Genomic DNA, 18,518 nt, shown 5'->3' with positions numbered 1-18,518 from the left:
TTAAAAACGGGAAATACAACGGCTTAACAGTGGGAAAGGGTTAAAAATAAGCAAAACTATCAGTTTAAAAATCAAACAACTTTATGGGTTATATAAATAGATCATCTACAAAACATTTATGCAAAGAAAAAAAAAGAGGGTATGATGTCCCTTTAAAGTGACATGAACTAACTTATAGTGATGAATATAGTAGTGATGAATTCACTTTTTAGTTCATCTTTTACTTTCCTTGATTGTGAATAATTGGTGACATGATAATAAAAATGTGCACATATATATTTTAAATACTCTGGTCTGGATGGACTCACTGATTTTTTTCTTTTAGGCTCAGCTACAAGTTTTTCAAGCCCGTTATCCAGTGACAGTATTTACTACTACCACACATGTACACTAGCAATGCTAACACTACTGCTTATAAACTTCATTTTTTTCAGAGGGGTCATGCCAGGTCCCATGTGAATGCTCTATACTCCGTCCTTTACTCGGTCTCAGACTACAACATGAACATCTCACACACAAGACCAGCAAAAACAACCAACTAATGAACAAAATGAAAACGAGGCTTGAAACGCAAGCAGTACTCTCGCATTGAATCTCGCGAGATTCTGTCAGTGCAAACATGGCTGGTTTAGGTTTACTGCATCGTACGGCTCAGGTGAGAAGGACGTTTATGACAGCTGCAATTTGTGTAACAGCCGTCACACATTGTGACTATTTGGCTATGGCGGTGAAATAAATAAATTATTAGCAACAGTGATAACCTTCATTAAGATGTTACTTAATAACTCGATGGTTTGATTGTTAACCCATTGAGCGCCAGAGAGTGTTATAGTCGTTTGGCATCAAAGAGGTTACATTTTGTGGCCACCCTTTACGATTAAAATATGTGTAATATCAAGTTGCATAAATTAGGTAAATACAAATTATTCTTAATAAAGATTATTTTATTATTCTGGATAATGGACAACAATCAACTTGTATCTCTGTAAAATTATCTTTGAAATTAGGGATTGAAAATACATTGGGGACAAATGCTAGACCAATGGTGTCTATTGTCCTTATTTTGTAATTTCTGATATATTATGCAGTACCACAATGGCTATAAGGAATTATACATAAAGGGATAGTAAATACCAAATTAAACTTTCATGATTCAGATAGGGCATATACTTTTAAACAACTTTCTAATTTACTTTTCTCATCAAATTTGCTTTGTTCTGTTGGTATTCTTAGTTGTAAACTAAACTTAGGTAGGCTCATATGCTAATGTCTAAGACCTTGAAGGCTGCCTCTTATCTGAATGCATTTGACAGTTTTTCACAGCTAGAGGGCGTTAGTTCATGTGTTTCATATAAATAACATTAAGCCCAAGCACGTGGAGTTATTTAAGAGTCAGCACTAATTGCTTGAAATGCAAGTCTGTCAAAAGATCTGAGATAAGGAGGCAGTCTGCAGAAGCTTAGATACAAGGTAATTACAGAGGTAAAAAGTATATTTCTATAACAGTGCCGGTTACGCAAAACTGCGGAATGGTAAATAAAGGGATTATCTATCTTTTTAACATAACATTTTTAGTGTTTACTATCCCTTTAAGTTGAACTCATTATTTCTGTGTTATGCCGCATCTAAAATTATACAATGAAAATAAGGATTTTGAGGCAATGGATGCTTGATGTTATTCTCAATCTATGGTGAGAACCGCTTCCTGTGTGTCCTTAAAGGGATAGTCTAGTCAAAAATAAACTTTCATGATACAGATTGAGCATGCACTTTTAAGCAACTTTCTAATTTTCTGTTATAAATTTTTCTTTGTTCTCTTGGTATCTTTATTTGAATGTAAGGTTAGGAGCCTGCCCATTTTTGGTTCAGCACCTGGATAGCGCTTGCTGACTGGTGGCTACATTTAGAAAGTGCTACCCAGGTGCTGAACCAAAAACGGGCCGGCTTCTATGATTACATTTCTGCTTTTTTAAATAAAAATACCAAGAGAACAAAGACAATTTGATAATAGGAGTAAATTAGAAAGTTGCTTAAAATTGCCTTCTCTATCTGAATCATGAAAGTTTAATTTTGACTAGACTATTCTTTTAACCTCAAGCTGGGTATTTGGATACATTACGCCTCTCTTTTTAATCTAAGATAAATATAACTTGTATATGAAAGTAGCCAATTAAGGAAACTGTGGTTTTTCTCATTTTCAGCACTGAAAAAGCACACTGCAGATTTCTTGAGGCTAACCCTGCTGCATGTCTTTATCTAACTGGCTTTAACAAATAAGAGCTGCAAAACCATGACCTTTATGCTAGCATAATCACTTTATTCTAACCTTGTCAGTTGCACATTCAAGTCCATATTAGCTCCTCCAAATAAGGCAAGTGGTGGGGGAAGTTTGACTATTAGAAAACAATTGCAGCAAATAAGATGTTCATTTGTTTAAAAAATATTTAGACATGATTGATATGTGATCTAAAGCAAGACAACAAAAGTGTCTTGTAATTACACATTGTTTACTGTCCCTTTAATGGGATCTTTCCTGACATTGCTAAGGGACAAACAAAAAAAGAGAGAATATACTTTTGTGTGTTCACTCTGTAGACATCAAAATGAAGTCTCTTGTGAGCCAAAGACAAAAAAAATGAAAAATGTTGTTTAAAGCAAATCCCATTTTAAAGGGATAGAAAGGTCAAAATGGAATGATGTATGAATGCATTTCAATTATTAAAGTACTTATGCAGTAAACTTCATTAGCAAAATACTTCTAGTAAACATTATTACTGTTTTCAGCTGTATGTGAATATTTGCTTTGAGTGCCTGTTAACCAGTACAGTATTCAAACACAATGCCAGTTCAGAGAGCTGCCAGTGGTGTGCATTGCGTCAGTGAAGACTTAAAGGGACAGTCAACCCAAATTTGCAAATAGGTCATTCTTACAAAGAATAAATTAACTTAAAGGGACACTGAACCCAATTTTTTTTCTTTCATGATTCAGATAGAGCATGCAATTTTAAGCAACTTTCTAATTTACTCCTATTATCAATTGTTCTTCATTTTCTTGCTATCTTTATTTGAAAAAGCAGGAATATAAAGCTTACGAGCCGGCCCATGGGTTCAGTATCCCCTTAAAGGGACTTTAAACTCCAATTTTTTTCTTTCTTGATTCAGATAAAGCATTCAATATTAAACAACTTCTATTATCTAATTAGTTTCATTCTATTGGTATCCTTTGTTTAAAAAGCATACCTAAGTAGGCTCAGGAGCACTAATGCACTGCTGGGAGCTAGCTGCTTATTGGTAGCTGCACATATATGCCTTCTGTGATTGGCTCACTAGATGTCTTCATCTAGCTCCCAGTAGTGCATTGTTGCCCCTTCAACAAAAGATACCAAGAGAATGAAGCAAATTTGATAATAGAAATAAAATGTATAGTTGTATAAAATTGCATGCTCTATCTGAATCGTGAAAGAGAAATCTGGGGTTTCATGTCCCTTTTATTAGTGTCATATAAGCCTCTGCTGGCTCTCTGGGAAGGTACTGTATGTTGTTTGAATGCCAGAAACATTTTGCCAATAGAAGTATTTTGCAATATCCTTCTATTTAAAATTGAAATGCACCCATGAACATTTTCATTTGAACCTTTATGCTCCTTTTATCAGAGGCACATGATAATTATTAACTCATGTTTTTGTATCTTGAATAATAAAGAATTTAACCGTAATGCAATAATCTTAGCAATGATAAATCCCCAAATTGCTATGGGTTTTATTTAAAGCAACATTAAACTCAATTATTTGTATTGTATTTTTTCATGATTTAGCAAGAGCATGCAATTGTAAACAACTTTCTAATTTACTTCTATTATGTAATATACTTCATTCTCTTGATATCCTTTGCTTGAAAGCATATGTAGATAGGCTCAGTAGATGCTGATTGGTGGCTGCACATAGATGCCTCATGTGATTGGCTCACCCATGTCTATTGCTGTTTCTTCAACAAAGGATATCTGAAAAATGAAGCAAATTAGATAACAGAAGTAAATTGGAAAGTTGTTTTAAATTATAGTCTCTATCTGAATCATGAAAGATTTTTTTGGGGTTTGATGTCCCTTTAAATATATATTGTGTTCTTAGAACAAAATGGTTAAAGCTATTAATTTTGAATTTCGAACGACAAAAAGTACATTTCTATGCACAGGTGGTCTGTGATATAGACGGTCACTGACTGTTAAAGGGACCTGAAACCCAAGCATTCTCTTTTATGATTCAGATAGAGATTACAATTTTAAACAACTTTCCAGTTTACTTTTATTATCTAATTTGCTTCACTCTCTTGGTATCCTTTGTTGAAGAAGCAGCAAAGTATTACTGGGAGCTAGCTGGACACATGGAGTGAGCCAATGACAGCAGGCATATAAGTGCTCCGCCAATCAGCAGCTCCTGAGCCTCCCTACGCATCCTTTTTAATAAAGAGGGCAAAGCAAATGAGATAATAAGAAGTAAATTTAAAGGGACAGTCTACACCCGATTAAACATAAACCCATACCTTAGATTAACCATAGAAGATCCACCTGCACTGCATTGCATGTCCTGTAGCTTGACCGGTACACAAATAATCCTAAAAAGAACATTGGTTTAGTTCATGTACATATGGCCGCCAAACTCCCCCCACTGTTATATCTTTACACCGTGTTATATTAAATTGTCCAATCAGAATCTGCTTACTTGTTAAACTTTGAAGAAGAGTTCACGCCGATTCGCACATGCGCAATTAAATCGCATGCGCAATTAAATAGGAACAAAATATCCGGAACCTTTGTGTAATTGAGTGTTACTTTGATTATATGAATCTACACTACAATACATAGTGTTCCGACCGCTTCTTGTCAGCGGTCGGAACACTATGCGCATAAGCAGAACAGCGGTTTCTTACATGCACGAGTCTGGAAAAGGAATAGAGAAGGGGATGAAGGAGGAGAGGGAGGAGTTTGGCGGCCATATCTAGAAGACAAATAAAGTTACTCATCGTAACATTACTTGTGTACTGGTCCATCTGCCAAGTATGCAAAGGGGTGCAATGGTATGTTTTAAGGGTGATCAAAGTAACGGCTAATTATTTAATTGGGTGTAGACTGTCCCTTTAAAATGTGTTTATAAAGGGACATGAAATAGGGACATGAAACCCACGTTCTGTCTTTCATGACTATGACAGAGGATACAATTTACTTATATTACTACACTTGCTTTCTTTTCATGGTGCTCTCTTCTCATGGTTTTCTTTGTTGAAAAGCATACCTAGGTAGGTAGTGTGCATGTGTCTATGTATCTGCAGCACTACATGGCAGCAAACACGCTGCTGCGGCTGCCATCTAGTGCTGTTGTAAACAGATGATTATTAAAAGTATTCTTGCAAAATTGCTGCATATAGTGCTCCAGACATGTGCACACTCCTGACCCTGTCTACCTGCTTTTAACAAAGGATACCAAGGAAAACAAAGTAAATGTGATATTAGATATAAATTCTATGCTTTATCTGAACCATGAAAGAAAAATGTGGGGGTCATGTCTCTTTAACCCCTTACGGACCAAGGACGTACCCCGTACGTCGTTGGTCGTTGAAAGCGGTGGAAGCGATCCTGATAGCTTCCAGCCACTTTCATGTTATTGCAGTGATGCCTCGATATTGAGGCATCCTGCAATAACAACATATTTTAGCCATCCGATGCAGAGAGAGCAACTCTGTGGCCCTCTCTGCATCGGCCATCGATGGCCGTGATAGTTGGTGGGTGGGAGCCGATGCAGGGAGGCGGGTGGGCGGCCATCGGTGGAAGGAAGAAGTCAGAGGGGGGCGGGATCATGGGCGGAGTCACCTGGGGCGTGCACGCGGGCGGGAGCGGGTGGGAACACTACACTATGGCACATCTTATGTACTGCATACGGTGGGAGTAAGGACTGGAGAGGGTGGGAATTATTACCTAAGAGATCTGGGAGGGGGTGGGGGGTTGTATATTGAGGGGGAGCAGCTACACTACAGAAAATATGTCAATAGATTTAAAAAAAAAAAAAAAAAAAACGTATTTTTATCTCAAACCGGATACTGGCAGACATCTGCCAGTACCCACAATGGTGCACAATAAGGTACTTAATATGGCGGGGACAATTGTGGGGTGGGGGAGGGAAGAGAGCTGTTTGGGAGGGATCAGGGGGTCTGATGTCTCAGGTGGGAGGCTGATCTGTACACTAAAGCTAAAATTAACCCTGCAAGCTCCCTACAAGCTACCTAATTAACCCCTTCACTGCTGGGCATAATACACGTGTGGTGCGCAGCGGCATTTAGCGGCCTTCTAATTACCAAATAGCAACGCCAAAGCCTTATAAGTCTGCTATTTCTGAACAAAGTGGATCCCAGAGAAGCATTTACAACGATTTGGGCCACAATTGCACAAGCTGTTTGTAAATAATTTGAGTGAGAAAGATAAAATTTGTGAAAAAGTGTAATTTTTTTTTTTTTTTTTTGATCGCATTTGGCAGTGAAATGGTGGCATGAAATATACCAAAATGGGCCTAGATCAATACTTTGGGTTGTCTTCTAAAAAATATATACATGTCAAGGGATATTCAGGGATTTCTGAAAGATTTCAGTGTTCCAATATAACTTTCGCTAATTTTGACAAAAAGTGGTTTGGAAATAGCAAAGTGCTGCTTGTATTTATTGGCCTATAGCTTGCAAAAAAAGCAAAGAACATGTAAACATTGGGTATTTCTAAACTCAGGACAAAATTTGGAAACTATTTAAAATGGATGTTTTTTGGTGGTTGTAGATGTGTAACAGATTTTGGGGGTCAAAGTTAAAAAAGTGTGTGTTTTTCCTTTTTTTTTTTTTATTGAGGTGATATAAAGAACAGTACAATATAAAGACTTACATAAGCCCTCAACCCACGAGGGTAAATATTCATACATAGTACTGTACATAATCCAAACATATTCACAGCATTATATGGCATAAGTTAGAGCGAACAGTTCACTATCTAAGGTCAGAAGGAATGTTAATACTAAGGTACTATCTAAATGAAGAATAGAGCCATAAGTAACCTCAAAAATTTTCAATGTAACGTATAAGCCCACTGTAGAGGCTTTAGGTCTATAATTATCCAAATGGATATAAAGCTATTAGAGATAAAGTATATAGGACCATATATAGGTCCTACAACCAACTATCAAATATTGGGGGAAGGGTAATAGCTTTTTAGATGTAGGATACACCAATTTTAAAAGTATAGGGGGAAGATTTTGTGAAATCTGCGTTTCACTGTTTATAAAATAAACAAACATTTTGGGGGGGCGTTGCGAGGGGTCGCAGATACACATGGGCAAAGGTTAATGAAATAAAATGGGGTCGATAAACAATAGATTACTCTAATCGTCTAGACACATATGAGCAATTTAGCGTAACATACCAACTAAACAAAAAACACTGCAACCATATATATAAAATAGCAAGGAAACCTAGAGGAGAATTAGAGGCTTAATACATATAGTGTACAGACATACATATCTAAATTAAGTCTGCTGTATTGTACTGACTTCCATTAATCTATCCCTCCCCTCTAGTGGCAAAAATAAAGGACAACAGAGTACAGTTGCATAATTAAAATGATGGCTAGAGTGGCCTCTAGCCTTTAGGACTATTTAAGAGGATAGGACGCTGGGTCAAATCTACATATTTAGGCTAAAATAGGATCACACTCCCAATCCTGCCTTATAAAATGTGGGATTACTGAGACAGCCTAGGACTAATAGAAATATGTAGATCGTTGAGCAAAGAGCAGTAAATAGCAGGCTGACTAGGGCAAATCTACATTACCTCCTCTCTCGATAATCCTATACTCCCCTTATTTTCAGCGAGTCACTTAACTATAGGCAAATATATGAGCTAAATAACAAGAGATAAATGGTAGCTGCTCCCCTTTGCATGTATCATAAATAGCATAGGCACATCTTATCTAACCCACAGAAACTTAGGAGTGGCGTAGGTTGTAAACCCATTGCAAACAATAAATGAAAATGATGTACTGGAGTCCAAGAGGTGGGTGGGAAGGTTGCACAAAACATATCGAACATTCATATTTCCACAACCATATTAGCTCAAAACATCCAGTAGCCATAAACCAGTCCACAGTCCGTTAAGTATAGAATTACCCCACTCCAGTTCTGTCAGCCAGGAACCAACATCCTGATCTAGCAAAAAAGTTCAGATCGGTGAACCAGAAGAGGCATAGTAGACAAGGTATAGCAACGGAAATGCCTCTCATATCGCAGAGCAAAGTCCCGGGGTTGTTGCATCTCCAAAGCAGAGCCGAAATGTACCGCATCTCAGTATTCGCTATAGGATTGAGCTGCACCTGACTCTGTACCACCAGCTGCACGGTTTCCATCATGCGAAGCCCCTGCACTTCAACTGAGCTCTGCTGAGCCTGAGGTCGAAGCTCCGTATCTATCCAGGGTGCGCTCAGCTGGTGTTCAACTCTCTCCTGTTGCGTGTGCACTCGTTGCTCCAAACAGTCTACCGCTTGGTACATGGCGCAGATACCTCCATCTAGAAGTGGTGATGGCTCCACACTTTGCCATGCCTCAGTCGGACTTTGCTGGAGGTTTATATCGGAAGCGTAGGTTTCTGATCTAGGCTCCGCTACACAGCTGAGCCGCTGAGGTATAGTTGTCCCCTGTATCGTGGCACAAAGATTATTTTCAAAGTCTGTTAGGGCTTGCCCTAAAACACTCAATATGTCCTTCATTAACATATTGCAATATTGTTGTAGGTGTCTTCCACACTAAGACCGAATATATTGTAAAGCGTTAGGAAGATTTGCTTCAGCTCAAATGGCTTGTTGGACTGACAGGTCAGATTATTATAGGGGGTAGGAGAAGGTATAGGCCGCTCCCAGGCCTCAATGGCGTACCTTCCCTAATCAGGTCTGCTTGTTCTCGTTGATCTGAAAATTCAGATTAATCTAATCCTTGAATTGTAGGTATCTCAGATCCCCTTACCGGAGCCAGATCTGAGGGTCCAAGGAAAGATAAACAGCCTTTTTTTGTCGACTGCAAAGTGGAGCACTAGCTAACAGCAGCCATCTTAGTCGGTGGTTGGACACGCCCCCCGTTTTTCCATTTTTTCTTCATATTTTATAAAAAAAAATTATAGTAAATTATAAGATATGATGATAATAATGGTATCTTTAGAAAGTCCATTTAATGGCGAGAAAAACGGTATATAATGTGTGTGTGTACAGTAAATGAGTAAGAGGAAAATTACAGCTAAACACAATTACTGCAGAAATGTAAAAATAGCCTTGGTCCCAAATGGACAGAAAATGGAAAAGTGCTGTGGTCCTTAACCCCTTAGTGACCAGAGCACTTTTCCATTTTCTGTCCGTTTGGGACCAAGGCTATTTTTACATTTCTGTGGTGTTTGTGTTTAGCTGTAATTTTCTTCTTACTCATTTACTGTACCCACACATATTATATACCGTTTTTCTCGCCATTAAATGGACTTTCTAAAGATACCATTATTTTCATCATATCTTATAATTTACTATAAAAAAAATTATAAAATATGAGGAAAAAATGGAAAAAAAACACACTTTTTCTAACTTTGACCCCCAAAATCTGTTACATATCTAAAACCACCAAAAAACACCCATGCTAAATAGTTTCTAAATTTTGTCCTGAGTTTAGAAATACCCAATGTTTACATGTTCTTTGCTTTTTTTGCAAGTTATAGGGCCATAAATACAAGTAGCACTTTGCTATTTCCAAACCATTTTTTTCCAAAATTAGCGCTAGTTACATTAGAACACTGATATCTTTCAGGAATCCCTGAATATCCCTTGACATGTATATATTTTTTTTTAGTAGACATCCCAAAGTATTGATCTAGGCCAATTTTGGTATATTTCATACCACCATTTCACCGCCAAATGCGATCAAATACAAAAAATTGTTCACTTTTTCACAAATTTTTTCACAAACTTTAGGTTTCTCACTGAAATCATTTACAAACAGCTTGTGCAATTATGGCATAAATGGTTGTAAATTCTTCTCTGGGATCCCCTTTGTTCAGAAATAGCACACATATATGGCTTTGGCGTTGCTTTTTGGTAATTAGAAGGCCGCTAAATGCCACTGCGCACCACAAGTGTATCATGCCCAGCAGTTAAGGGGTTAATTAGGGAGCTTTTAGGGAGCTTGTAGGGTTAATTTTAGCTTTAGTGTAGTGTAGTAGACAACCCCAAGTATTGATCTAGGCACATTTTGGTATATTTCATGCCACCATTTCACCGCCAAATGCGATCAAATTAAAAAAAACGTAACATTTTTCACAATTTTAGGTTTCTCACTGAAATCATTTACAAACAGCTTGTGCAATTATGGCACAAATGGTTGTAAATGCTTGTCTGGGATCCCCTTTGTTCAGAAATAGCAGACATATATGACTTTGGCGTTGCTTTCTGGTAATTAGAAGGCCGCTAAATCCTGTTGCGCCTCACACGTGTATTATGGCTAGCAGTGAAAGGGTTAATTAGGGAGTTTGTAGTGAGCTTGCAGGGTTAATTTTAGCTTTAGTGTAGAGATCAGCCTCCCATCTGACACATCCCACCCCCTGATCCCTCCAAAAAAGCTCCCTTCCCTCCCCCACCCCACAATTGTCCCCGCCATCTTAAGTACTGGCAGAAAGTCTGCCAGTACTAAAATAAAAGGGTTTTTAAAAAAAAATGAAATTTTTTTTTAGCATATTTACATATGCTACTGTGTAGGATCCCCCCCTTAGCCCCCAACCTCCCTGATCCCCCCCAAAACCGCTCTCTAACCCTCCCCTCTGCCTTATTGGGGGCCATCTTGGGTACTGGCAGCTGTCTGCCAGTACCCAGTTTACAATAAAAAGTGCTTTTTTTTGGGGTTTTTTGTTTTTTTCTGTAGTGTAGCTTCCCCCAACCCCCCACCCCCCACAAACAAACCCCCACCACCTTGCTGATTGTTTAGATTTTATTTTTATTATATTTTTTATTTCCCCATTTTCTGCAGTGTAGCGGTTCCCACCCGCTCCCTCCCCGTGCACGCGCCCGCCCCCACCCTCCCGTGCACGCGCGCGCGCCCGTGCGCGCCCCCAGCCACCCCCGCCCACGATCCCGCCCCCCTTCAGATCCACATGGCCATCGATGGCCGCCACCCGCCTCCCGGTCCGGCTCCCACCCACCAACGCCGGTAGCCACCGATCTCCGGTGCAGAGAGGGCCACAGAGTGGCTCTCTCTGCACCGGATGGCTTACAAACGTTATTGCAGGATGCCTCCATATCGAGGCATCACTGCAATAACCGGAAAGCAGCTGGAAGCGAGCAGGATCGCTTCCAGCTGCTTTCCACACTGAGGACGTGCAGGGTACGTTCTCAGGCATTAACTGCCTTTTTTCTGAGGACGTACCCTGCACGTCCTCAGTCGTTAAGGGGTTAATACACTCATATACAGAGAGTATTTAATTTTGTTGTGATGTTTTTCTGTTTTTTTTTTTCTTTCAGGGGGTGTTTAAAGGGTTTCCCCGCTCTTTGGTTACTGCTCAGTTGCTATCTCATAGATTGAAATCTTCTAAGGCAGATGCATTGGCTCACGTACCTAGGGAAGGCACGGTGCATGCGCCATTGGAAACATTCACGGATGAAGAAATCATGATGAAAGACTTAGGTATAAACAAGCTCATATATGCACAAATCGTATTAAATAAATAATATAGAGCACACAGCTATTTGCTTTTGTTATATATCTGAAGTAAGTCTAGTCTTTTTATTTAAAGGGACACTGAACCCAAACGTTTTCTTACATGATTCAGATAGAGCATGGAATTTTAAGCAACTTTCTCATTTACTCCTGTTATCAATTTTTCTTCATTCTCTTGCTATCTTTATTTTAAAAGCAGGAATGTAAATCTTAGCAGCCAGCCCATTTTAGGTTCAGCGCCATGGATAGCGCTTGCTTATTGGAGGCTTACATTTACCCACCAATAAGCAAGCATAACCCATGTTCTCAACTGTGATGGACCACCTGGTACCCCGAATGTGTACCTCCGTCAGAACACTTCCCTTGTCCTGGACATCCCTTTATCCAGAACAATAGCTCCTGGTATCTCCCTTTGACCGCAGTCTAAAGTTATATAGGTGAACAAAACTGAGGCAACACTCAGTTGTCTGAACACAAAAATGAACACTTTATTTGAAAGCAGCACACAGATTTATACACCCTGACATTCCAGAGTCACAGAGCTTCAGGTTACATAGGGAATTGGTTAAACAGTAAAGCAAACATATGAACAATACATCAAACCTCTAACAATTGTCTATTCACAGGTAAAACAGATTAACATATCAAGTTAATTAACTGGGGAAGAAAGTTTACTCAGACAATCTGATGTTGCGCAGTCTAGTTAAAGGGCCACTGTAAGTAAATATTTTCTATGCCTGTTACTAACTAACTCCCCAAATACGCTTTTTATCAATAGCATTTCATTAACATATCTCTACCGTATATCAGAAATCTTGTCTGCAAATTTAATTGTTTTCCAAACCCACTCCGTGGGTATCCTTTGCTCTGTACCAATCCGTTTACAATACCTAGGTTTCAAAATGGTGCTTTAAACACAGTTATTGGTTTAAGTATTTTGAACACTCAGTGCTGAAAATAGTGGGCAGGATAACGTGACATCATCGGCGAATAAAATATATAACTTTTAGAACGTTATGAAACTTCGTTTTGGAGAAAATATAGGTCAGTAGGTTTTAATTAATGTTTTTTAACTTTAATATGTTAGTTGTTTAGCTTAAAAATTATAACAGTAATCCTTTAACATAATCACACAGGAACACAATCCGTTTACCCAGACAGACTCCTGAGACACAATAAGATTAGAGACGTAAATAAAATACATCTTATTACGGAATATAAGAACAGCTCTTATTAACTATTAAAGGACCAGTCAATACAGTAGATTTGCATAATCAACAAATGCAAGATAACAAGACAATGCAATAGCACTTAGTCTGAACTTCAAATGAGTAGTAGATTTTTTTTCTGATAATTTTAAAAGTTATGTGTTTTACCACTCCTCCTGTACCATGTGACAGCCATCAGCCAATCACAAATGCATACACGTACCATGTGACAGCCATCAGCCATTCACAAATGCATACACACTTATTCTTGCACATGCTCAGTAGGAACTGGTGACTCAAAAAGTTTAAATATAAAATGACTGCACATTTTTGTTAATGGAAGTAAATTGGAAAGTTGTTTAAAATGGTATGCTCTATCTGAATCATTAAAGTTTAATTTTGATTGAGTGTCCCTTTAAGTCCTTTATGCCCACTAGGTTTATAGAGTCACAATTGCTCCCACAAGGGTCACTCACACCCTGTACCCATCCTGTTTATGGATACAGGGTGACATGGACATAAGACAAAATTATGAAAGTACATGGGGTGTCCAGCATATAAAATTCCACATTTCCATGCAGTCTCTGGGTATCCTTAAGCCCATGTACCTCCAGCCCAAAGAATGTTCCATAACAGGCCCTCAGATCTTGGTGACTCACGTCACATATCTCCCCCTTCGGAAGGAGACTAACACAGGAGGAGACCCCAGACGGGTTGGCTTCGAAGTTAACAAGAGAACAAAGAATTTGATTATAGGAGTAAATTAGAAAGTTGCTTAAAATTGCATGAATCATGAAAGAAAAAAAATTGGGTTTAGTGTTCCTTTAATATATATTAAATGTTACTAATAGTTTCTGCTATAACTAGCAGAATACAAACATTGGGTGCTTCACTTAGAGGTAATATTTACTAATTTTATTTTTTATCTAAAACCCAAGTGTTCTAAGGCAGTGACGGCCAACTTCCTCACACATGGGGGTCACACTTCAATATTTTAAAAGCCTTAAAGAAACAGTCTACAATAGAATTTGTATTGTTTAAAAAGATAGATAATCCCTATATTACCCATTCCCCAGGTTTGCATAACCAACACAGTTATATTAATACACGTTTTACCTCTGTGATTACCTTGTATCTAAGCTTCTGCTGACTGCCCCCTTATTTTAATTCTTTTGACAGACTTGCATTTTAGCCAATGAGTGCCCTCTCATAAGTAACTCCACAGGCATAAGCACAATGTTATCTATATGGCACACGTGAACTAATGCCCATTATCTGTCAAAAACTGTCAAATGCATTCAGATAAGAGGCGGCCTTCAAGGGCTTAGAAATTAGCATATGGGCCTACCTAGGTTTAGCTTTCAACTAAGATTTGTTTGAAGTCTAAAATTGACCTGACAGTGTAAAGTGAAGCATCTGCCCAAATCCAGTATTTTCTCAAAAACTTTTTGTGTGTAGAATGAAGTTGACAAAATGCAGCTTTGCCTTAATTATATGCAAACTGTCCTATGTTTCTTTTACTTGTCAACAGTAAAAAAGTTTGCACAGGACCAGATCGCCCCGCTTGTAAAAAGCATGGATAACAATTCTAAAATGGAAGACTCTGTGATTCGAGGACTGTTTAAACTTGGGGTATTGGTTTCTTTTATATATCCATTTTAGTTCATATAACCAACTAAAACTAAAGACTAAAATAAAACAGATTTTAGAATCAGTATTGAACACATTTGGTTTAACATTTTATGAATTCCCAGAACTTCCTCCTAGTTCTAACATTAAAGCAGCAACATTTATTGTGGAGCAAGTCATTTATTTTCTGTTTTTTGTTTTAATGATTTGTAAAAAAAAAATAAAAAAAAAATTATGTAGATAAATGATAACATACTTGAAAACTGGTGTGTAAAATGGTATTCCAGTAATGAAGGGCCCCATATTTACTTATTGCATAAGCATAACAAGTTATGTTGCCTGATTACCTTTTAGCTTATGGGCATAGAAGTGGATCCACAGTATGGAGGGACTGGAGCATCTTTCTTCTCAGCCATTCTTGTGATAGAGGAATTGGCCAAGGTGGACCCATCTGTATCTATCATGTGTGATATTCAGAACACCCTCATCAATGCCATGTTCCACAGATTGGGAACAGAGGCACAGAGGGAAACCTACCTCCCCAGGTTGTGCCAAGACATGGTGAGTGTTGTGTTCAATGCAGTAAACAAGTCCAGCTGTAGATTATGAACATTATTTATATGTAGATTCCTTTATGGTAACTTATGGCAATCTCTACTTTATTTGTATAATGCCCAGCTATACTTTGCAGATTGGCAGTTTCTGTCTGTCTGAGGCTGGGTCTGGAAGTGATGCCTTCTCCCTGAGAACAAGTGCAGAAAAGCAGAAGGATTATTACGTTATTAATGGCTCCAAGATGTGGATCAGTAATTCTGAGCAGGCCGGCGTCTTTCTTGTTATGGCAAATGCTAATCCCTCTGATGTGAGTCTTATAGCTTTCAATTATCTTGGTGATATGTATCAACATCTCAAATTTAAGTTATTGGCATTTACAGTAAAAACAATTCTTAGCATTAAAGGGACACTAAACCCATTTTTTTTAATTTAATGATTCAGATAGAGCATGCACTTTTAAGCAACTTTCTAATTTACTCCTATTATCAACTTTTTTTTGTTCTCTTGCTACCTTTATTTAAAAAGCAGGAATGTAAAGCTTAAGAGCCGTCCCATTATTGGCTGAGAGCCTGGGTTATGCTTGCTTATTGGTTTGCTAAATGTATCCACCAATAAGCAAGCGCTATCCATGGTGCTGAACCTACAATGGGCTGGCTCCTAAGCTTTAAATTCCTGCTTTTTTAATAAAGATAGCAAGAGAACAAAGAAAAATTGATAGTAGGAGTAAATTAGATAGTTGCATAAAATTGCTTGTTCTATCTGAATCATTAAAGAAAAAAATTTGGTTTAGTATCCCTTTAATAATAAATCCTGGTTTTCTTAGTTATACGGCCAACTTAGTATATACTGGATCACCACATGCATTCTCCAATTAAATGTGTTTCTAATGGAATTTAAAATACGCTACGAGAATTTTAAAATGCACGTCTTTATGCTTTTTTAAACTTAATGCGTTTTGCCATCTTAAAGGCTGCTGAAATTTTGTGACCAGCTAAATACATAGTAGCCAATCAATATATTCTGAGAAATAACATTGTCATTTTTATTTGGGATATCAGGGATACAAAGGTATCACCTGCTTCATCGTCCCCAGGGAGACGGAGGGACTTCACATCGGCAAGAAGGAGGATAAGCTAGGGCTAAGGGCTTCTTCTACTTGCACGGTGAATTTTGATAATGTGAAGGTATGTGTGTGTGTATAACAGTTTTGTACTGAATATGTTGTTATGGTGATCTGCAGCAATGTGCTTAATTTGTATTTCCTTTTATAGGTCCCAGAGACAAGTGTGCTGGGGCATGTTGGGCAGGGCTATAAATATGCCATAGGGATGCTGAATGAGGGACGGATTGGAATAGCTGCACAGGTAATGGCAGGAATATTCAAAGGCAATATATTTCTGGGGACTTCATACCATGCGCAGTACTCATAAGAAGGGCTGGCTCAAGATTATCTGCTGTCTGGGTCCAATAATCAAATAACACCTTCAGCTCTTAGTCCACTACAGTCTAAACTATGGATGCACCGATACCAAGTATTTGCATGAGTACTTAAACCGATACCTCCACTTCCTACCCACATGCTATCTTGTGGCGTTTTTTCAAACTGTATGTTCCCATTTCATTTTAAACTGGAGTGGAGACTAAACTAAAAAATGTTTACTACTGTTCTGCCAATACAAATTGCTGTTATTTGTATTATTGTAGAGATCACTGTACTGCGTTCAGACAAACCCCTGAAGTACTGGGCAGTTAATAAACAGATTTCCAGCTCTGGCTAAAATGGCCCAAAAATATCTTTCTGCCCCATGCAGTAGTGTGGAAAGTGAAAGACTGTTCAACTTAGCGTCAAAGGTCCATACACATGTCAGATTGATGTTATATAACAGCCCTACAACCCAATATTTTTTATTTATAAACATATTTAGTGAACTTTTTTATTATTTCATAATGTCTTTATAATTATAAAGAAGGAATCTTAAATAATTAGTCTGTAATGTGCTTGGTAAACTGTCACATGATATTAAAAAAAAGTATCGGTAATTGGTATCGGCGAGTATTTGAAAATACTTGTACTCAGTCATAAAAAAAATGGTATCGGTGCAACCCTAGTCTAAACCAAACCATAGTCAGGATTCTTAATGATTGAAGTTCAACAGACAGGAGAGCATACAGAGTGTTATTTTAAATTGCATACTTTTTCTGAATCATGAAACTTTAGTTTTGACTTTAGTGGCCCTTTAATCAGATATAACAGTAAAGCTCTGACCAAATGGGCATGCTATTTACATGAATCTGTCCTTGGTCAAGGTTAGTATTTTAATAGGCCAGGACATGGTTATATTTTTTTGAGCCAACATTTAGCAAACTTTCAGAATACTGCAGTGGGGAGGGTGAGTTAATCCAATACCCCATGGCTTCATGATTGTCATATTAAAGGGATAGAAAGATCACAAATAAAATGTGCATGGGAGCATTTCAGTTTGAAATACAAGAATTTTTGCCTTAAGCTTACATTAGCAAAAATGCTTCTAGTATAAGTTATTACTGTTTTTCAGTGGCATACACACATATGCTGTGAGGGCCCGAGCACCAGTATTCAAACACTACACTGCAAGCAGGGGCGTGTATGACACATGTATGTCTTTTGAGCAGGCATGGTGTTTAAATACTGGCGCACTGGCCCTCACTGGATATGTGTGTATGCCACAGAAAACCAGTAATCATTTTTATTCTAAGCATTATTGCTGATGAAAGTGTATTCCAAAAATGCTTATTTCAATAACCCATGCACATTTAATTTTTGATCTTTCTATCCCTTTAAAATGATGGTAAATTTGAGAGTTTAAAAATAACAACAACTCTAAAGCAATAGCCAAGTAATAGATATATAGAAAGATTCCCCTGCTTTCCCAGCTACAATGGCTATGCATGACTAGTACTATATAATTGACGTCATAATACCTGGCCCACTTGAAATCCTCAAGATGGACAAGTAGGAAGCGGTGGGCGGAGTCTTGTGGCCATTTTCGGTTGGTCAGGAAAAATTATTTGCAACTTCATGCAAGCAGCTGTACGATGGACCAGCTGCAGGAGGTTTGTATTGTGATTCCAAACATGTAGACAATTTATTGTAGGGTGTAGATTGTCCCTTTTAAGTAATGGTTTAAATATATATATATGTTAGCAAAAAGGTTTATATGAAATAATGCTCCAAGTGGGGGGCTGTGACACAGAGAAAATGTTCATTTTTCATTGTTCCTTTAAAGTATTGGTCTTTACGATAAGGAGGACTTTGCGTAGATAATTAGACAGATTAGATAATATCTGCTCTCCTAGAAGCTCAGCACATTGTATTTAGTTGTGG

At 38.0% G+C, this 18,518-nt stretch overlaps 1 protein-coding gene across 1 annotated transcript in view; it reads left to right on the top strand.

The window, feature by feature from the left end:
* The first annotated feature begins 490 nt into the window (after positions 1 to 490).
* Positions 491 to 18,518, top strand: part of ACADSB (acyl-CoA dehydrogenase short/branched chain) — a 38,618-nt gene continuing 20,590 nt past the window's right edge. The window contains exons 1-7 of the mRNA XM_053692613.1: positions 491 to 655; positions 11,567 to 11,729; positions 14,502 to 14,602; positions 14,954 to 15,160; positions 15,291 to 15,461; positions 16,213 to 16,338; positions 16,426 to 16,518. Coding sequence (XP_053548588.1) covers positions 620 to 655; positions 11,567 to 11,729; positions 14,502 to 14,602; positions 14,954 to 15,160; positions 15,291 to 15,461; positions 16,213 to 16,338; positions 16,426 to 16,518 — 897 coding nt within the window. The 5' untranslated portion in view covers positions 491 to 619. The remainder of the gene's footprint in view (positions 656 to 11,566; positions 11,730 to 14,501; positions 14,603 to 14,953; positions 15,161 to 15,290; positions 15,462 to 16,212; positions 16,339 to 16,425; positions 16,519 to 18,518) is intronic.

This window comes from Bombina bombina, chromosome 9 (genome assembly GCF_027579735.1).
Source record: "Bombina bombina isolate aBomBom1 chromosome 9, aBomBom1.pri, whole genome shotgun sequence".
NCBI lineage: Eukaryota > Metazoa > Chordata > Amphibia > Anura > Bombinatoridae > Bombina > Bombina bombina.
The sequence above is the reverse complement of the archived record's forward strand: the minus strand, read 5'-3'. Positions and strand labels throughout refer to the sequence as shown.